A 21,926-nucleotide genomic window follows, 5' to 3' on the forward strand; every position below is an offset into this window, starting at 1 on the left:
TAAATATCTCTATAAAATGTAAGTTTAACCAGAGTGTACAGAACATGTTTCTGAAATATTGCAATGGTTCAAAGACAAACGGTTGCTGTATTATTCAAACAGATTTACACTTAAAATTCTTAATAAACGGCTTTAAAACTGTCCATATGAACCAGATTTTCATTTTCCATCCGGTTAAACATCTTTCAGGTCCCTCGTTCACTGTCATATAAAACCTTTTGACCATAAATAAAATACATGGGAGCAGATCCAAGCACAGTGAAGAGTTACAGCAAAAAGAAATATCGCTTTGCTTATTTATCACTTTATGTGAAAAAACAAGCAGTGTAAAAAATTTGAGAGTGGTTCCCCCATTTTCTGTAACCATTTGTGGGTGTCCAGTGTCCAGTGTCCAAAAAGCGCATTCATAGCTACATTTAACTTCAGAAGGTGGGTAAAGCTGTTTGGTAAACCAACAGTCCTTGTGGAGAAGCACTGAAGACTGAGATCCTCCATACGGAGCAGGTACACTTGGTCCTGATAAGCATTAAGTGGCAAGGCGGTAGGTGTTTCAGTGGTTCAAGCGTTCCCCGTCCGGGGAGACTTTGTCAACATATTCTCCAAAACGTCCATTTCGCTCTTTGCTGATAAACAGCACTGAGGCATCACCAAAGCTCACACTTATGTTTAGGGTTCATGGGAGCATCTGCTTTGCAGCCAAAGTGGCTTGAGAATTCGCGTGAGTTGGAGATGGTGCCGATGACTCTAAATCTTGATGGACTGTGAGGATCTGTGATGACGCCCTCATGTGAGCTTTCAGGTGTCCTGACAGAGCACCATACCTGCAGGAATAATAACAGATAAAGAGAAACAAAATGAGGGATTAATAAATGTTTCCGCATGGTCCTTTGAAATTATTTTGCTGATTTCAATGAAGATTTACAAAGAGATTTCTTGACTGAATTGTTTTCATCGCTCACGATTTTTCATATTCATTTGAATTCATTTCTTGTCATTAGAGCACTTTTAAGTGTTTTTTGAGGTTATTACATTTTAAATATCCTGTCTAGTGTTCATATATGTTTGGGCTTGTTTTATTCTGATATTAAACTTAAAGCCCCCCCTTTAGAAGAAGAAAAAAAAAATGAAGCAGGAGATATATTGTGTCCCAGCAGTTAAACTTTGAAAATGAACAATATTAGCATATTCACAGATTGTTCAAAGAGGGAAAGGGCGTAGATGACTATAAAACCATATCAGACACAAATTAGTATTCAAACCAGAGTATTGTCCATTCGTACGTCTTAAAACATGTCTGGAGTGGAGCTTTAAGAAATGCAGTGAAAACAGCAGTAGTATCAGTGTGATCAAGTCAGAAGAAACAATAGGAGTAATACGAGTGATACCAACCTGGGCAAATCCTACAAAAAACAGCTGATGGTTCGTCATTCCCAGGGCGGGCAGCGTGGCCTCCTCGCCGTTCGTTTTGATCCAGTTCGCATAGGCCTTCGAAAGCAACAAATGGCCATGTTACACACATGCAGTCACTGTTTCTCACTCATGTAAACACGTATAATGATATAGACCAAGGGGAAATAGAAGATCTACTTTAGGTTCTGCACAGTGTTATTTCCCTCTGGTGAACATGTACCGCGTAATGCAGGCTGCTTTTACTTCCATATGATTTGCTCCTCTGCTTCATATCTTTTGACCTTTCATTACATGGAAAGAATGTGTGCATGTGAAGAAGTAACCAGAGGCTGACAAGGCCACTCATAACCACCTGTTGCATTTCCAGGCTTCACTGTAAACGAGACAAGCTGCTTTTTCCAACACAGATGAATGGATGTGACCCACAACAAAGAATAAACTAATGCAGGGGATTAATGTCAGATCTGCATGACTGTTTACTGGCCTTGTAAACATGCAATCTGACAATGTTGCTGTAGAGAAAATAATAACAGCAGTGGTGTAAACCGTCTCTCCTGCACTAACATCTAATTGTGGGTCTACAATCAGTGACAGTGTCACTACCCGATGCGAGTCGAGTGCAGATGGCAGTTGGGCATGCTCAGATTTAAACGGTTTACGGCCTAATGTGTCATACTGAAATTTGTGAAATCCATAAAATAATAAACTTTTCCCATTGCAAACAATAACAGAAGATGGAAATCATTTCAAAAACGTTTTAGCTATCTATGATTGTTTGATTGCTAACGTTAGCTCAAAACGCCATTCAAGTGACAGCCTTTGTTGTGTTTGATTGCTAGCTTGTAGCTAGCAGTGAACGAACTGCGTTATGTAGGTCCATTTTTATTGTATTGACATTACAGAAGTCTCTCGTTAGCAGGTTCTTGTAGGCTACTTGTCGCAAAGTGATGCATGCGCAACTCACATCTGCACTCGACTCACATCGGGTAGTGACAACAGAAAGCCATTTTGCTTCCATGTTTTGAAACATTTAAGGTTACTCATGCTTCCTATCCGACATCAGACCTTGTATGCGGCCTTGAGTCCACCGTTGTCAGCGATGTTCTCTCCCAGAGTGTGTTTTCCATTCAGAGGCTCCTGGTTGATGCTGTAATTTCCGTACTGCTCCACCATGCACTGCGTCTGCTTCTTGAAGGCCTCCACAGACGAGTTCTTCCACCAGGGACGCAGGTTTCCCTCCTTGTCGTATTCCCTCCCTTTAATTAAAAAGTGTTAACTATCAATTAAATCATTTAGTATTAGAAGGATGATATCTTCCATCCTCTTAAAATGTAAACTGTTCCAAATGGAAAACTGTTTACCAACCTTGGTCATCAAAAGCATGAGTCAGTTCATGGCCCATGACCACTCCAATTCCACCGAAGTTAAGAGCTCTGAAAAACAATTTAGAATTTAGAAATTCCTGTTGTAAAAATCTATGTAGCAAACCTTCATTACAATACAACAGCTTTTCAACAGTTGTGTGTATGGGCCATAAGAAAACCGTTTTTTGTGAAGAGTTAGATGAGAAGATCAATATCACTCTCATATCGGTCAGTTCAATATGAAGCTGAGGCTGGTTAGCTTAGCTTAGCACAAAGACTGGAAAAAGGGGGGAAACCGCTAGCCTGGCTCTGCCCAAATGTAACAAAATCCATCAACCAGCACCTCTTAACATAATAGATAAGTTTAATCTGTATAAAAACCAAAGTGTAAGCGACAATTTGTGGTGTTACGCGTTTTTTTGCGATTCTATTTATTTCTTGTTGAGCTGCCCACATCTCAGATTTGTTCAGCAATTCAAAATGAATCAAATCAAACTGAATATTCAAATACAATTAATGAATGAAGTGAAACACATTTTTAGATTACATCTGCAGCACATAACAGGACTCGCATGTGTAGTTAAAGAAAAACAGCTGCTAAATGACATTTCCTTTGGATAATGCTGGTGGGTTGTATTTTGTTTTTACTACCAGTACTGTTGTATACTTCAGTAGTGTTTTGATACCATCTTTATTCCATGCTGCTGATATGTAGGGTTGGGTACTGAAACCCGGTTCCACTATGGAACCGGTAGGAATTGGACCGGATTAGAACGCAAATTTCGGTTCCTCATTTTGGTTCCACTTAATGTGTCGACTGAAATATTTTCCCTCTGGGCTCACCAAAACGGACGTAAAAGCATATTAACCATTCACTGCACGTGATCGCTAGTAAACATAGGACATCTTTGATGTTATTTTTAAGTTATTTTAAAAAGTACCGGTTCGGCATCGGAATCGTAAAAATCCAAACCATACCCAACCCCACTTATATGGTTTGGTGGACTGAAATCAATGTTTAACTGGTTTTCTTTTCAAATAAAATCCATCCAACTTGATTTTAGTAAGCCTGCAGTGCAACGCAGAAGACCTACTTAGGCCAGGAATGGCTGTAAAACGGAGCCTGAAGAATTCCTGCAGGTAGAACCATCTCATTCTTGGTTGGGTTGTAATATGCATTCACAGTCGGAGGGGTCATGCTCCACCTGAAAAAACAAACACGGAACACAGAACCAGCATGTGAGGTCGACATCAAGGACACAACAAATTCAGGATAATCGGCGGCTATGCTTTGCCAGGCTGACTGCAGATCAGTTTGAAAGGCATGGGAAGCCGCATGTGTCCCCCCTCCCACCCCCCCAAGCCTAATTACAGACAAGGATCAGTTCAGCGGAGAGAAGTTGGTTGCATGGGAACATTTGTGGATGGCAGCAGTATTCTGCTGACTCAGTAGCATAATGGGAATGTGTCCCCATCGGAGTGTGTAGCTCTCTCTCTGGCAAGCCGGGTGGTGGGGGGTGAGGTTTACTGGGAGCGAGCAACTCACTGGTTTCTGTTGGGGGTTTTCCTCAGCTGGTCCGCGGTCACTCTGGCTGAGAAGTTGTAGTACTGCATGACATTTTGAAAGTTAAGATCTGACACCACCTCGAACTAAAAGAGAGATGAATCAGAGGTGATCGTTAGGGGTTTTAGTGAGACATCTGTGAAAAATAAAAAGGGATGGTTAGGACATATATGCAGTTCCACATTTACCTACATCATTGAACACTTTGTCCAGCTTTGTGGCGTTCATGATGAACTCTGGATATCCAACCATGTTGTATATCGCATCTGCCTGTGACAAGTAAAAAAAAAAAAAAAAAACTGTATAAGACACATTTTCACACCAGGTGGCAGTGCTGTTTTTCTTAGCCACTTTTGCACACAAAACAGAACTCATTCATATGTTATTAAAATACACGTTATCTTTCTCCCACCTTTTCTTTTGCTGCTTTTTTCGTCTCTGAGTCCATCCAGCTCACATACTTCAAGCTGTCCTCAAACGCCCATTTAATCTCTGCAACCATATTCTCAGCCTGAAGCACAGAAGAGACAAAAGAAATTCACGAAAGAACATCGTCTCACCGCTGCAGGAGCCGCTATTTGGGAGGAAAGGACTTTCAAACGCTTACAGTGGCCTTGCTGTCCTCGGCAAAGGTGGCTTTGACAAACATGGCTCCTAGAGCAAAGCCCAGGGCGCTGTCTGTGTCGCTGACGCACAGCTTCCAGCGTGGAGTGCAGCTCTGTAACATCAAATCAACACATCAATTCATGTTAAGAAAAAAAAATGCATCCTCACTGTTAAATAGCATCAATCTCTTTGGATTTTGATTTTCTTTCAGTGTGTTACATTTCTGTCTGCTTCAGTCAGTCACTTCCTACAACTCCTAGAATGAACATGCCAAACGCCAGAGAACGTGGCTGGACTTGTACCATTGCGCCGTGGGCTACATGTGTATGTGGAGAGAACTGTAGCGATGGTGCAACAGTAGCCAAGTGAGAGAGTTTCTCTCAAAGATTTCTCCTGCAAAGCCCTGGAAAAGTTCCTGCTTCTCGCCCAGTGCATGCTGGGAACTCTGAACATTTAACATTTTTGATGGATTTCTCCCTATGTGTGAAATGGGGACCTACACTATTGTTTTGTTTTCTTGCTGGAGGACAATTTTTAAATTTGCCATTATGAAATACATTTTTAAGACATTAAAAGAAAACTATATCCGTGTAGTTTTTAGGCTTTTTTGGATACAATTCATAAAACATGAACTATAACTGCCACTGTTTTTTTTACTTTCTTTCCTAAATAAATAGACTTTAATCCAATGACGTAGAACACTGAGGAGGCATTGAGTAGAAGATTCATCCAACAAGAAAATTAACACAAAGGAGAGAAAATAGTTGCCATCTTCTTGAGAAATTTGTGACAAAGCTGAGCCGTTATCTCCGTGGGCAGAGAGACACAGCGTTCCCCCTAAAGGACTAAGTGGTAACAACAAGGATACCAAACATGCCATTTACAGCACACTCAAAACTGAAGCAATGCAAGCAGGCCGAACAGCAGAACACCAACAAAATGGAAATCGATGACGGAGGGGAGTGATTTCAGCGGGGAAAAGAGTCACATCCGAATTTATAAAAGTGCAGTTTCACTTAGTGCTTTACTGTTCTTTGACACATTATATTTTACTATAATTATATTTTTTGAATTATATTATATTGCAGCGAGCGTTGTCTGCGTGGAGTTTTGAAAAGTGTCACCACACTTGCGACCCCTTTGTCGGCATTGCCCTGACTCCTCACATGATTATTTTCAACCACTTTGTCTCCATCTATCTTATAGCAGTGATTTTACATCTTAACTTTAAAATCAAAATCTCACACTCAAACTGCTAATTCATGGATTGCATGTAAAAAAACAAACAAAACAACAACAGTCCCTATATGACAAAGTTGTAATCAAGTGAAAGGAAGGACAAGGACAAATGGGCATGCATGTACACATAGATATAGAGGATCAAGGTTGGAATGAGGAAATGAGCAGTGTTCTGAGAAAGCAACGGTGGTCGTAAATGCGTGCACGTAAGCGCAGATGGAAAAAGAGACTCTGCTGCACTCTCACATGAAACAGATCCACAAAGAGAGACACACACAGAGTTTTGGGGTTTGTTATTACAACCTGAGCCCAGTTGAAAACAAGGCCGAGGGAACAGGATCTTCCTCAGATAAGGGCCGGGAGCCTTCACAGTCAAACTGTTACTCACTGAGATGGTACAGCTTGCTGCCTAATCAGTTAGACAGGATACATGTCAAAGTCGGAATAGCTTTGACTGTGTGCCTAATTTAGGGCTGCACCTAACAATTATTGTCATTGTCGATTAATTTGTCGATTATTTTCTTGATTAATCGATTAGTTGTTTTGGTCAATAAAATGGTCCAAAAATGTCAATCCCAAAGCCCAAGATGGCGTCCTCAAATGTCTTGTTTTGATTACAACTCAAAGAGACTCAGTTTACGGTCACAGAGGATTAAATACACCAAAAGATATTCACTTCTAAAAACTTTCATTTCTTAAAACATTACTCAAACAGATTTTAATTTAATAGCTGATAACCAAAATGATTAAACTTTGCAGTTCTAGTCTAATTAAAGTCTCAGTTTTTTTCCAGGTATCTGTAGTGTAGTGGCATCTGGCAATGCAGATTATTTTGGTTTGATTAACAGTGGATTTAAAGGTCCAATATGTAATATTTGTACTGTAATAAATCCAAAAATGACACAAATGCCTCATCAGATATTAAGGAAACATGTTAAACTGAAATACTATCTTTTCTGACAACAATGCTAATGTCAGTATTTTTTCTTTTTGAAATTTACATTCCGTGACGGAATTTATGTTTATGTTTTGATCTGTGTGTTGTTATCAACGGCCCAGTTTGACAGCCAGGCCGGGTTGCCAGATATACCTGTAAAAACGTAAACCCAGCACGCTACAGCTGTAACGGTAGTACAGCCATGAAAGCAGCACACAAACGAACAGGATCAACAGAGATAGATTCTACCCGACCTAAAAAAAAGAAAACTGCATGTTTCTAACAGTTGCGTGACCGGAGACGTAACAACCCCCTGGTAAATATTGGAGATGTATTTGAAAGACGGAGACAGCTTAGATCCCAAAAGGACGCAGAATTGGCTTATTTTCTCCTGAACAGGTAAGCATAGCTTCAGGCTAATTTATCACAGCCACTAGGGACGGGCATTTTATGTCATTTCAACATTTGTGTACTCGCATTGAATTATATAGCTAGAGTACCCGAGTTGGTTACTCGCAAAAACAATTGAGACACAGCCAGTAAAGTGATCCCGACTGGTCCTGGCTAACGCCGCCATGCTAACCCTGTTAACTGCTAACGTTACCGGGAGGACCAGGCAAGCGGGCCATGGCTGTTTACAACGTGTAGTTCAGCGGCTGGAGCCGACAACGGTGAGTTATTTTAAGCCAAGAGAGGGGGGCTGTAAATCGGGAAGAGAGGACTGTGAGTTTGCGGTGTGTTTAGCGATTGTTGCCGTAATTCTAAGCCAATGATGTGTGTTCCGTCGGCAAGGTAGCTAGTGGTATTTTTAGCGTTTCGTATTGTAATTCTAAGCCGAGGAAGTGTGCCTGACTGGCGTGTGGAGAGGACGGTGAGGTTGTTGTGTTTTTAGCGGTTCATACTGTAATTTTAACCCGAAAAAGTGTGTCTGTCAGTTGGTTACAGAGCTCCGAGTGAGCACGGGCTTTTATGACTGTCAATATAGCCAGCATATAACGTTAGCTACTCCACTGTGCTGTGGAGTAATGTCTGGCTATGTGAGACTAGCATCTAACGTTAGCTACTCTGCTGTGCTGTGGAGTAATGTCTGGCTATGTGAGACTAGCATCTAACGTTAGCTACTCTGCTATGCTGTGAAATAAAGTCTGGCTATGTGAGAAAAGCATCTAGCAACATTGTTGTGAATGCTGCGGTCTCGGCCTGGCAACCCCCGTGAACTTCGAGTCTGGGCAGGAGGGGGCGGGGGAAACGACTCTCCAGTATTTTGAATTGGTAGTGCAGTAACTATTTTAACTGCTAGCTGCCAGTATTACATACAATATTACATGTTGCACCCTTAAGACATATGAGATTTTTGCTTTCAACCCAAAACATCGAAGCTGAATGGAATTTTGTTTGTGGTGTTCAATTCAACAGCAACGTCTCTGTCCAGAAACAATGTCCAAATCACTGTATTTTAATTTCTTTTTTTTCTTTTTTTTGGGGGTTGGAGCATTTTTAAGCACAAAGAGAGGATATGATCTGTAGAAAAAAATCCCAGTGTGTCTGCATTTTACAAAAAGCCTCCTTTCAGTTGGAAAGAAACCAGGTTTCTCGTTTACATGAAGTTTTAGAAAGCCGGCTGCTACATTAATGCCAACATAAAGCACTGACTGATAATTTACATTTGTTGTAAAGTCATGTCGTAGTGAAGGGAAACTTCTGCTCCTCGGTTGGTGCCAATTTCCATTTAACTGCATTCAGTATAACGGAACCCTCTGCCGAGTGGCACACACAAGAACAAGAGGTCAAGTGAAAAGCTCTGTACACCAAGCTGTTGGGCTTTGGGGCCACTTCCTCTGCCGGTGTATACTGGCCAAATAAAAAGCCAACAAAGCAGAAAGATAATAGCCAAACGGCAACTTAGATGTGTGTATGCGGTTTACCAACTCACTAAAAATACATTTTCTGGATGAGAATCTGCCACAGTAGTTTTATCCAGAATTTTTATCTGCTTATGTAATCCCACCTCTGTTTTCAAATCTATCTGTGTCATGCTGGAAAACATGACAGTGAAAAGGCCTAAATTTCATCTCTCACCTTCTTGGTTCCGTACATGACTTCAAGGAAGCGCTGCTCTGCATCCTGGAACCGTTGGTCCAAAATGGAGACAATCTTCCTCACCACCTTCATTATCATGTAGTTGTTGAGTAGGCTGAAAAAAGGAAAAATATCAAATTCATTGTTTTGTTGCCCTCTTTAATACTGCCTGGGTGCTTAACTTTTCAGTAGGAGGATTTATGCATGTATAACTTATGTAAACAGTGTTAATACATGCTTGTAACAGCCTGTGTGTGATGCATACATGGAAAAACTATTAAAGGCATACAAAGAAAACCAACCTTTTATTTGTTTTAGTTATGAGGTCAGAAACTTGCTGGAGGTATTCTTTGGCATAAACAACCACCGGCTCAGACTCATTGAGCGGCACGGGAGCAAACACTTCTGTGAGGTACGGCATCCAGTCCACCGCAGGAACCAGAGTCTGAAGACACAGATAGACAAGCTGAGACAACGTCTGGACACAAGCATGTACAGTTCCTTTACAGTCCCACATCCTGAAGATTTACATTTCTATTTTCACATTATATAGCGTTAAGTACTTTGCAGGAGCAGTCATGATTTGTAGAACATTATTATTTTAGGTGTTTGTTGTTTTATTTTGGCAGGTCAAAAGTATATTATTTCTTTTCTTGTTTGTCAAGCAATTCTATTATGTTTATATTCTTGTCTTTTCATAGTCATAGTTAATATTTAATAATAAGCTATTGCACTGTTCAATCCCTGCACTGTTCACTTCTGCACTACCCCAATTGCACATTATCATGGTCATTGCATCACATGGTCAGTCCATACCAGACCTTTGTAATCACTTCACAAATTGGTAACTCTTTTAATTTCTGTGAGTGATTTTTATGTATGTGAGATAGTGTGTGTTTGTTGTGTTATGGTTGTCTAAACTACTGGATGCCTAAAATTTCCCTCTGGATGAATAATCTCTCTCTCTCTCTCTCTCTCTCTCTCTCTCTCTCTCTCTCTCTCTCTCTCTCTCTCTCTCTCTCTCTCTCTCTCTCTCTCTCTCTCTCTCTCAACCCTGGAGCGATTCATTGGATAGTTTTTTTTTTTGTTTGGGTGGTATGAAAGCACTCATTGGAACTCTTGTGCAAACCAAACAACCGATCTCTGCTCAGCTTGAAAACAGGGATCTCAGTTCACTTCTAAGTGCACTAGAGTTCGGTTCACCTTAGGTGAAAACGCGATCCGACCCAAATATAGGAAGTGAACCAAAAAAACTTTATCGGACTTGACCAAAAATGTACTAGCCTGCAATTTAAATTAACTGAAATTTGCACACAATGTATGGACTTAAAGGTCCCATGACATGGTGCTCTTTGGATGCTTTTATATAGACCTTAGTGGTCCCCTAATACTGTATCTGAAGTCTCTTTCCTGAAATTCAGCCTTGGTGCAGAATTACAGCCACTAGAGCCAGTCCAACAATGAGCTTTCCTTAGGATTTGCTATTTCTGTGTCTGTAGCTATTGAGGAGGAGAGAAGGTGGAGGGTGGGGGTGTGGCCTTGACCAACTGCCACTTTGCTCGTTTGCAAGCCATGATGTCTCTCTCTCATGGGTGGGCCAAATTCTCTGGGCGGGCAAAACAGAGAAAGGGGAGGTAATCTTGCTCCTTATGACTCATAAGGAGCAAGATTCCAGATCGGCCCATCTGAGCTTTCATTTTCTCAAAGGCAGAGCAGGATACCCAGGGCTCGGTTTACACCTATCGCCATTTCAAGCCAATTGGGGACCATAGGCAGGCTGGGGGAACGCATATTAATGTTAAAAAACCTCATAAAGTGAAATTTTTATGCCATGGGACCTTTAAATATGATAACCTGTGACAACACATCATCATCTCCCTCTCTCATCAGGGCACTTCCTCTCCTTCCTATTGTTCGCCTTTCTTCCAAGATATTAGAAAAAAGCTTGTTGCTCAATTAATTCTGAGACCAGCAAGTGTCAGTGACATTTGTTTACAATGTTTGTCGCGCTTGACAAAGTGCAGTGTGAACGCTAACTGAACCAAAATGAAAATGCAACAATCCAGCAACGTGACCGCCTAATCGCACCGAGTCTACCGAACTATAGGCGTGAAAGCACCCTTACTGTCAGATCCTTGGCCTCCATCTTGTGGTAAATGAGCTCCTCGTCTCTTCTCTCGTCCTGTGGGACTGTGATGTTGGCCAGGGTGGTTTCAAAGTCCACGATCTCCTCCATCAGCGTCCGAGACGTCTCCTCTGAGCCGCCCAGGAGAACCCCTAACTCCGTCAGGAAGTTGAGGTATGCCGTCAGATACTGCAAAGACCAAGCAGGCAGCACAGTGAGGTGGAGGTGTGGGTGGGGGGAAAAGGGGGATGTGTGTAATTGTGTTAAAATTCAACTAGGAAAGTAATCCTAAACTATGCAAACACAAGCTACAATGCAGTTTGTTTTCCTGCTGAAGTTAAAATATGTATCTTTTTCATATTTCTTGACTCTCTTTGCAAAAGTCTGAACAAGCCCTTAGGTATTTTCATAACTTAATTCTCATTACAGAAAATGCCTTGATTTGATGACCTGATTTCAGCTTCAATATCTTTCACTTTTACTGTCCAACTAACCACTGTGAAACCAACGATTTGTCCACAGTACCTTTTCATTTGCCGTTTTGTTGAGGTAGTAATCCCGTGAAGGAAGCCCCAGGCTGGACTGATCCACCTAGAGTCAAGAAAACATACTATGACCCCCAGTTCAACCCTCACAAACAACCTTTGTTTTCATTCCTGCCACGCCAGCATGCAGAGGTAGAAGCTGGCCAAAGATCATATCTGTGCCATTTGTTACGGTCTTCGCAAAGGAATGAACTCTCCTGTCAAACTATCAATCCGAAAGCAAGACCCGTGTGATAATGATAATGACCTGTCCTCAGATTATCAGCAGAGATAAAATCCGTCCCCTGAGAAAAGACCGTAAGAGCTGCTTATACTGTAAATGTGATCAAAAGGCTTCAGTGATAAGCACTTTCCGAGATGTAAATATATGATTTTAAATAAATGCTCGTCATTGTGTATAAAAAAAACAAACCCCGGACCCTCTCACCTGGATGATGTTGCTGTTTGAGTTTTTGGAGTCAGTGCTGACAAACACAGTGAAGAAAGGCGAGGTGCGATAGTTGGCTGACACCATACGCAAAACCTCCTGGAAGTTGTCCTTGTCCCAGGGTTGGGTCAGGGCCCACCCTCCTATCTGAAACAGGCAGCGTTTAGGCAGACATTCACAGACCGCTGGATGCGAGGACATTTTTTTTTTTAATAACAATGAAGGATTGAAATGATGAATGTGTTTGATGTTTGACCGCTTTAGGAAATAAACATACCTGGTTGATTAGCTCCTGCAGTGGCTTAGCTCCTAATTCCTCAATCTTGGCCTCATTCATGCAGGCCTGATAATATCGCTGGGCCTTTTCCTCAGCCTTACTCAGACCTTTCATCGTTGTGTTTTCTGCCTCATTAAAAGAAACAAGATTAGTTACGTGAATGAAAAGCAAGCTGGTTTCAGAGCTGAGAAAGACACATTACACCTTTGCCTGCGGTGAAGACAGCTGAGGACACTGTGAAGTCAAACAAGGACTTGTACCTAATAAATGCTTCATTACAAGCATGTTGTGCTCCCAGAGGTTGCTGAAAGGTCCCCAGCGAGACTTGCCCTCAGGGAGGGGGTTGTTCTTCACCCAGCCCCCACAGGCAAAGTTGTAGAAGTCATGGCAGGGGTCTACGGATCGGTCCAGGGCTCCCACCACCGCACTGGCCACAGTGATGCACGCCTCGGTTAGGCACAAGCCCGGGTGAGCTGCGGGAGAAAGAATTTTTTTTTTTTCACAAGAACAATAGATAGTTCATTTTTGAACCCTCTGCATTTGAGCACCACTGTGGGTAATCTGAAAATATTTCTTGGCAGGACATCCAAATACATGTACGCATGCGAGTTTTCAGACCATCTGGAAACTATTATTTTATAAGAAGTAACCGGCCAAGCTAAACAACCTGGAGGGAGTAGCTCTTCTTGTAAAAATCCTTTATAAATAAAAGCTAAAATATGAGGCTTGATGATCTTGTCTTTGTAGGAGGCAATGTGACACGTTAGCTATTGCCAGCTGATCATGCAATTGTCTAATTCATTAAGTGGACTAGATAGATCGCCAAATGAAGGTTCAGGATCCTGGTTGAATTTATGTAAGATGTCTTAAAACTAAAGTCAGTCCCTTCGCTTCGTGGAGGACTTAGGTGCACGTGTTGGGGGGAGGTGTTTAGGGGTCCTTTTTCATTTTGGAGCATTATTATTACCATATCTGTGTCTAAAATGTTGGAAAAGCTAGAGCAGATAATAAATAAACAACACGCAATAAGCTTAAAGACAAAACTTGCCAAAGAAGTCCACTGGGGACAAACTACAATCATTAGATCTGAGAAACGTCATTTAGTTAGTTTAGATGCTCACATTGATTTTACATTCATTGGGTTTAGGTGGTGCCCAGAACGGCTAGGGTGCTGCGCCTAAGCCTTATAAATGGTAGGGAAAACCCTGGTATTTAACTGTTTTAGTGTGTTTTAAAAGGGGAAGCACAGAGGCTTTTAGCCATTCTGTGTCACGTTTTTAAGATTATTGTGTGCCTGTATGGTCATCTATATCTAAAGGTCAACTAAAGAAATTACAAACTGCCCAGAACAGAGCTGCCAGGTTAGTATTACATTGTCCCATAAGAACAAACACTATCAGTATGCACCGTAGACTCTCATGGTTAACGGTAGAGAACAGGCTGGTTTTCAATACAACTACATTTTTCAGAAACACTGTCTTTTTTTTCCTTCAACCCGTTTTCTTATGTAACCAAATTGTTAGGTGTGATCAGGTTCATTCTCATTTGACTAGATCAGCTGATGATGGCCAGATGATGTTACCCAGGCCCAAAATCAAATGCTTTAAAGAGAACAGTTATTTATTGTGCCCTCAATCATTGGAATAATTGCCCGCTGAATATACGTAAAATGAATAGCAAAGTCTCTTTCAAGTACCATCTGAGAATGCACTATTTAAAATTCTGAGTAGGGAATGGACATATTTACTGTATGAGTGTAATAATGAACGTAATACTGTAATAACTTATTCTGAATCATTTCTGATGATGTTCATAATGAGGTCTACAATGTTTTACTGCTTTTAGATTATCATTGTTAAGTGTTTTTTTTCTCCCTTTTTCTTGGACCCCAGGAAGATTAGCTCGTCCCACTTTGGTGACAGCTAATGGGGATCATTTTAAGTCCACACACAAAAGCTGTTTAACAGGAGGAGCTTTAGAAAACTAAAGAAAGTGTTCAGAGAAGTGCAAGTGCCGGTACAATTCCAGGGAACAACCTACTTCTGATACTCGACTTACTGTAAAGACTTTCACCATCTGTCCATATAAGGTATGAAACAGAGACAAAGTAACGAGCAGTGATGAGGTTAGTACCCCGAGGAGAATTCATCCTTGTTCCTTTTATTATTTCAAAGTGTGATCTGACATACGGCTCTGAATGGGAGGAAGTGGCACTGGGTTTCCCATAGTATATTTGAGGAAACCAGCACAGATGAGAGGCCGCCTGGATGTGATGGTAAATCCGCAATTCCTTTTCCATAATGAACAAGCTCAAGGGAGAGATTTAAAGTTGTTTTTAGGCAGCTTAGCTGAAGGTGTGGCCTTGGTTTAAAAATAAAAAACAACACTTATACTGTATTAAATAGCACAGCCCTGTAGTTTTTAAGCTGGATAGATAGATGCAAAAAAAAATCATGTTCACCTCTTGAATGAATGAATGAATTGACTTTTGTTTGTTTTTTTATACCTCTTTTGCATTCAGTAGCTTTACAGACACACAACCATCTTTTTTGTGTGTGGCATTTTTAGGCCTTTTATTTAATAGGCCAGTTTGGACATGAAAGAGGAGGGAGAGGGGAAATGACATGCAGCAAAGGAACCGAAACCCGCGGCCGCTGCGGCGAGGACTAGAGTCTCTGTATATGGGCGCACGCTCGACCAGGTGAGCTACTTTCATATTATTAGGGCTGGGCGATATGGAGAAAATCAAATATCACGATATCGATACCGCAACGATATTGTGGTGTTGACTATTGGTGCTTTCACAAAATATTTACACAATGAGATTTTTGATAAATAATCATCAGTAATGTTGATATAATGACTAAGTGGGTAAATTGAAGGAATAGTTTGACATTTTGAAAAAGATATCTTGATATCTCATCACTTGATGAGAGTTAAATGAGAATATTGCTCAGCAGGAGTGGCAGCAAAAACTGTCCTGTCCTGTTAGTAGTGTCCTGAGGAGTGTCCTGGGACAGTCAGACACTGCCCTGTGACACCCAGACACTGTCCTGTGACTCCCATGACTGTCCTGTGACAGGACAGTGTCTGAGAGTCACAGGGCAGTGTCTGACTCTCCCGGGACAGTCATGGAGTCACAGGACAGTGTCCGACTGTCCTGCTGGGACACTCCTCGGGACACTACTAACAGGACAGGACAGTTTTTGCTGCCACTGCTTCTCGGATTGCTACCACTCTCAGAAAAACTTCCCCTGGTCGGGCTACTTCACGGAGAGCACAGGTGTTTCTTTTCAGCGTATGTCACCATAGCATTGAGTTTGAATAGAACTTTCAAACTCACTCTGTTTGTAGAAGACCCCAGTCGTGATGAGAGATATAAACAGGCCCGCAGACACGACGCACAGCAAAAACAGCAGCCTCCTCTCTCTCTGTGTCCTGTCTGGCCAACATGTGGGCCCACGGCCGTGCAATAGAGTCACCTGCGCACACACAAAAAAAACCATTTAAAAGTGCTTCACTTAATCCACTAGTCAAATATAACCATTTTGAAGAGGTTTAGCATGGTTAAGAGACAATAAATTACCTTCAAATCAGCTTTAAATCACACAAACAGACTCTTATAATGTTTTGTTTGTTGAACTTTGTTGAACTAATGCAGTGTGGACAATACTGTCTATAGTCAAACATCCTCTCGCGGATTGGATGACAGGTTTGGTTTTAAAGCACAATGGCTTCTTTATCGCAGCGCTTACAGCCCTCCTAGACAGAAAAGGTTAAGCATTCTTCTATTGTTCCCTCACTTCTAGCGCTCATAAAAGGATATTTTCCTTCTGCCCTAGATTGGGATGAAACACAATAATCCTGTTGAGCCACATAAGCCTCGCTGTGGTTCGCCTGCAAGCAATGAGTCAATCAAAAGAGTCAGCAAAATGACTCAACAGTAACCAGTTTATAGACATTCTGCCACAAAGCTACCTGGGAAATTAACGTGAAAGAATGAATAAGTCACAGGAAAGTCAATGCTTTGTGGTCAGTGACTTTTTTTTTGAAAATTGTTTTTAAATCAATGATTGGTGCAGGAGATCTTAACCCAGCACACCCTGCTCATGCATTTCTACTAAATGTTGCCTTAGATAAGGCTGCCTAGGGAGTGTATTTCCTACAGGAATGATTCCAAGGGGCACTCACAAATCTTTCACAGGGCACATTTAACACTCTGGCCAGTCTTTGAGTATCCCTGCTGTAAATAAAAGCTAGATCTTGGAACTCACATACATCCTGTGGAAGTCAATTACTCCTGTAAGTGCATATACTGTATAAGGATCCGATTTACTGCTATTAGCCTAGATGAGGCTTCAACAGTCAAACCTAATGAGACCAAATCAAATGCCAAAGCCACAGCGGCTTCTTAATCCCTGGAGCTCAGCATGTTGGGTTGGCTTGGACCTAAACTGGGTTTCTGAGTGTAACTATGAAAATCTCACTGCCAAGCCTGTGCGCTTTCCATCTGTAGTTTATCGAAACCCTCCATTTTATTACTCTGAAAACCATGGCAAAATGTTGATGAATCCAAAGACTCAGTTTGAGCTCTTCAGGTACTTTTGGTCAAATAAAGCATGTGAGGAATGACGCACAGAAGCCTCTCCGCTGCCTCAAAAACGGTTTAAACTGTCTATAAAAGAGTGGTTAAACCTTTAAAACGTGTCCCGAGCAAATCATTTCGCAGCGCTACTTCTTAAAACCATAAATTACAGGTATGGTAATAGAAAAACATGTGAATCAATTTGCCAATCATTAGTTACTTACATAATATGCTAAGTGACTTTAACAAACATAGGATCATGCAATAAAATGTACTGCATACGAATACATACACATAAATATACATTGTGATAAAATACCTACTCTAGGATAAACTACACAACAGCAGGATAGTGTGAAGCAGTCCGTGTGTGCAGATGTGAAGTCTGCTGTTTAACATGGGGGCATTTAACATTAAGGCCAAAATGGTCTTTATCCATTTTGAAAAACTATCTGCAATCTCAGGTTTATCAGCCAATTTTTCACACTATATACTCATGAATATAACTGTTACAAAGGATTTAAGATTTAAAGGATTTAATTAATGTGTTTGTGTGTGTGTGTGTGTGTGTGTGTGTGTGATGCAATTTCTTTTCAGCTCTCTTTTGTAAAAGCGATCTTGATCTCTAGGGGAATTTCTGAGTAAATTAATTCTTAACTAACTAAGATTATTAAGGTCTCACAGTGAGACAAGAACTAACTCCAACAGTTACTGTACACACGTTGGACTTTGTTAAAAGTTTTTAAATTGTGTGTCACCGTCGACAAAATGACATACAGGTCTGTCTGAAACATAACAAAAATTAGCGTTAACTTGACGGATCACATCCCATAAGTTACGGACAGACATCAAATCAAGGACTGTAGTATCTGATGTTACGACAACAACAAAAATCTGCATTTCTAATCAAAGCCATTATTTTAAGTTTCCATTTTTCTGAAAAGGTAAGATTTTTACATGACAGCAGTGTTATTTTCCATAAGGTGTGAAACCCTTAAAGGCCTATACATTTTCCTTGGTACAGTACTGTATAAATAATACAGTATTGACAGTAACCCATTCTTAGAACAGGGAGTTTGCGTGTTTACCTGCATGGGCGATGATGGGTAGACGTCGTCCACCAGGTCCTCCTCATCCAGCGTGGCTCTCTTATACGTTGACATCTGAAAAGTCAAATGCAGAAAAGACTCTCTCAGTACCTCCATGTTCCTTCTTGCCCCTCTCCTCTCCCACTGATGTGTGTGTGAGAACAGAGTATTTGTGTGTGTGACGTCTATTCTTCAGCAGTGTCTGAGGTTTCAGGGTAGGGTTTCCCTCTAAAAATCCATCAGGAGGTATGCGGTATATCTGGTTGTAGCGCTTCCACTCAAACAACCGAGTTGACTTTCAAAGAGTGTGTCAGTCCTCTTCTTTCGCTTTTCTGCTCCCTTCAATCCCAACAACACCTCTCACAGCTCCCATGGCGACTGGCAGATCCCCCGCCCCCTAACGTCACAGAACACTAACAACTTCCTCACTAGTGAGATCTCCTTGTGGGTCCTCTCTTCCACTATAGTTTTGTGGCTCTTCCTGGGCAAACTTTTTTTCCTGGACTTCCTGCTCAGCCCAGTCTATGCAAACACGGCATAGAAGACGGAACTAGTGGAAAACAGGAAGGAGCACTGACTTGAGCGACTTGCATGACTGTGACGAAGTGTAGGGAAGTGAGTGTGTGTGTGTGTGCGTTTGTGATTGTGTGTGTGTAAGTGCATTCCCCAATGTGGTTTCACTTAGATTTGGGGAGGGAGCTTCAAAGTTGTAGTTCACACCCAGTGTCTTTTCTATAGGGCATGAAACACTCGGGGGGGAGGAGCCTTGAAAAAACATCCCCCACCCCACACACCCCCGCCCCCACTGCTTGTAGTCGCTGCCCGTGGCAACCGTTACATGATAGGCAGTTCGTCTCCAGTTTAACCCCTCACCCACAGGGCCTCTACCACAACATACAAACACTGCACTATAGAGTATAAGAGTTTACTCATTAAATGCAGAGTAAGTGTATTGAAAGGTATTTAATACGTGAATGATTTAAAAAAGAAAAAAAAAGTACTGGTTTAAAGGAAAGCAAACACAAAAGTGTGGGTCACCTCAAGACGTTACAACTAAACTTCTAACGTACTGTTCATACAAACACAAACACAGCGAGATCTACTAAATATGACATCCACACAGGACTAAATCTATTTATGATTAAAAAACATATGTAGGGCTGAGCATATTTTAAAATCTCAAAAAAAAAAATTCTCTCAGTCCAAAGTTTCACGTGTGTTAATCTTGATACATGTAAGCAAATGAATGTGTAAAACATTCTGATCTTGCAGCATAACATCACAAATGCAGATAGAGTGGAATGTCTCATTGCAAATATGCAAATCAATATATATCATGCTGCAACAATTGAAAAATAACTCAAATATATAAATGACAAAAAGGGCCTGTCGCATACAGCACAGACAATTGCAACGTACAACCAGTGATCCAGGTAAATGGTTACCCTAACAACAAAATGTAACCCAGTGGGTCCCCATCATTCTGGCCACTGTTTAAAGGCTGTTTTATGCTTCTGCGTCAAATCGACGGCATACCCTTGCAGACCACTCTGCCTTGACGCGAACCCCTCTACGAGCCCTCTGCCATAGCTCGACGTGCACCTCCAAAAATGCGTAACTTTGCGTCGAGGCGACGCAGACAGCAAGGACCGCAATTGGTCAACTCGTCCTGTCAGTGTTTCAAGCAGCCTACTTTGGGGAGTAGCAACATGCTAGTTCACTGACATAAGCTTTGCAAATAAACTCAGACATATTTTGTGAGTGTCTATATGTCAGTAACGTTTTGAAATTAGCAGTCCTTTGTGGGCAGTTGTGCTAAAGTTTGCAGTGCTGCCCCTAGCCCCCCGCAAACTCCACGTATGATTACGGCAGACATCTTTTATCTATTTTTTAGCTCCTACTACGTGAGCCCCGTCTCTGTGCGTAACGTAGAGTTGTTCCTGCGTATCTCTACGACGTGTACCGTGAGACAGCCAATCACAAACAGTATTAGATCTTGGTAGAAGCATGCTGCATGCTTATTGGCTCACTGACGCCGATGCTATCTACTCTGTGCTGTATTGGAATTAGGTATTGAATGACAAGGCCTTTTTCGATACTCTATACTTTAGAGGCAATTCGGTTGCCGCCTAAAAAGCATTGAATTCGCTCCCCAGCCCTATTTGTTCATCAGTAATGTTTGTAAACACAGGTCAAAAAGAAATAGGTTTTCATCGTATGATCAGCTGATTATTATACAAAATTCTCATTAGAAAATAAGTTACCTGTGATTTATACAGTCTGATTTGGGTTTAAAGAAATGTTATTTTAACACTAGTAGACAAAGGTCCTACAGCTGAAACATGAGGCACTACAGTACCAGCGCTGTAAAGAGGGTATTGATTAACCTCAGCTGTCTGTCAGACAGAGACACAGCTCACTCCAGACTGATTGCTCAACACAATGAGCCTGTTTTGACCTGGATCCAGCCTGAGGGCTCCAATCACAACCGGGCCGCTCTAAGTACGTGTGTTTTTACCTGGCAGTAACGTGTCTCCAAATGGGTCTTGAGTGACCACTTGTGATCGGCTCCCGCTTCCATATGCAAATAAACACGTATATCATTTCCTTTTACTAACTCCGTGGAGATAGGTCTGGCAATGTGAGACTAATAAATAACAAAATAAGAGGTTTCGATGTTAGAGCAGAAATGTCTGTAGTAATATTGGGGACGTTTTATAAAACAGCACCGGAACAAAAACAGTGACACATCCCAGACAGTATAATAATAATAATAATAATAATAATAATAATAATAATAATAATAATAATAATAACACACGGTTCACTCTCAGTGGTTTCTGTGACATGAGAAAAAACTTTGAATGAGTACGTAGTTCCGCTCACAGTTGAGTAGGCGGTCCTTAATGTGGCCCAGGACACGTACCGATACACACTGCTAAAAGAATGTGGTCACATGTGGCCCAAGCCACCTCCGAATGTGGTCTGAGTGATCGGCTCTCAATGCGTGCTCAATGTGTCCCGAGTGCGTCTTCCCCTATACTTAGAGCTGTCCACTTGTGATTCGATCCTCAGATTTTAATACTAATACAATGCAAAGGAAAACTCTGAAAAGAAAGAGAGAAGAATCCTGACTATACTTTTTCTATCAGTACAATCTCAGTCTCCCCATTTCTGGATATTTATCTTCATGCTCTGGCTTGCATGTTTCCATTTGAACACCCACTGAGCACGAGACAAACAAGTGGCAGAATATAAATATTTACAGATTAGATTTTCTTGTAAACATAACCTTTATTTTATTTTCCACTTGTTTCACGCAAACATGTCACAGAGGAATGTTCCCACCACAAACATTCCAGGGAATTCCAAGCAAACCAGATTCCTGTTAACTATCAGACAAGATGCTGCAAATCAACACCAGTAACACCGGGAGGAGGGGGAAAACTAAATCATATACACCCTCCCTGTGTTTTTAAACTCTGTTAAACCCAGCTCCCGGCCAGCTAAGTCACCTTACGGCTTACAAAAGGACTGTTGGGACAAAAGAGGACTAAAGTGATGATAGATGCAGAGAGACAGACATGGAGGGAGGAGGGGGGAGAAGCAAGAGGCCAACCAATTGTTTTTAGAACACTTTCAACTACATAAATGGCTTGAAATGACCTATAGCTGAAAGC

The 21,926-nt window shown here is 41.4% G+C and overlaps 1 protein-coding gene across 1 annotated transcript; it reads right to left on the bottom strand.

The window, feature by feature from the left end:
• Positions 1-644: 644 nt before the first annotated feature.
• ece1 (endothelin converting enzyme 1) lies at positions 645-18,363 on the bottom strand. Its single transcript, XM_039797115.1, has 18 exons — positions 18,247-18,363; positions 15,917-16,055; positions 12,834-13,046; positions 12,574-12,698; positions 12,297-12,443; positions 11,850-11,915; positions 11,325-11,513; positions 9,502-9,644; positions 9,200-9,314; positions 4,946-5,056; positions 4,751-4,849; positions 4,531-4,608; positions 4,321-4,424; positions 3,869-3,979; positions 2,776-2,843; positions 2,476-2,666; positions 1,390-1,485; positions 645-821 (listed from the first exon to the last, which is right to left on the bottom strand). Exons 1-18 carry the CDS (start codon positions 18,361-18,363, stop codon positions 645-647), a joined length of 2,289 nt encoding a protein of 762 aa, XP_039653049.1.
• Positions 18,364-21,926: the final 3,563 nt, after the last annotated feature.

This window comes from Perca fluviatilis, chromosome 4 (assembly GCF_010015445.1).
Source record: "Perca fluviatilis chromosome 4, GENO_Pfluv_1.0, whole genome shotgun sequence".
Classification (NCBI taxonomy): Eukaryota; Metazoa; Chordata; class Actinopteri; order Perciformes; family Percidae; genus Perca; species Perca fluviatilis.

What these genes read in the sequence shown, in the direction of transcription:
- ece1 (XM_039797115.1), bottom strand. Translation starts at nt 18,363, where the DNA reads ATGGAGGTACTGAGAGAGTCTTTTCTGCATTTGACTTTTCAGATGTCA. An exon ending in ACCCATCATCGCCCATGCAG is followed by an intron (nt 16,056 to 18,246) that starts GTAAACACGCAA and finishes GTGTGTGCGCAG; the next exon opens with GTGACTCTATTGCACGGCCG. An exon ending in TGGGGTCTTCTACAAACAGA is followed by an intron (nt 13,047 to 15,916) that starts GTGAGTTTGAAA and finishes TTTCTCCCGCAG; the next exon opens with CTCACCCGGGCTTGTGCCTA.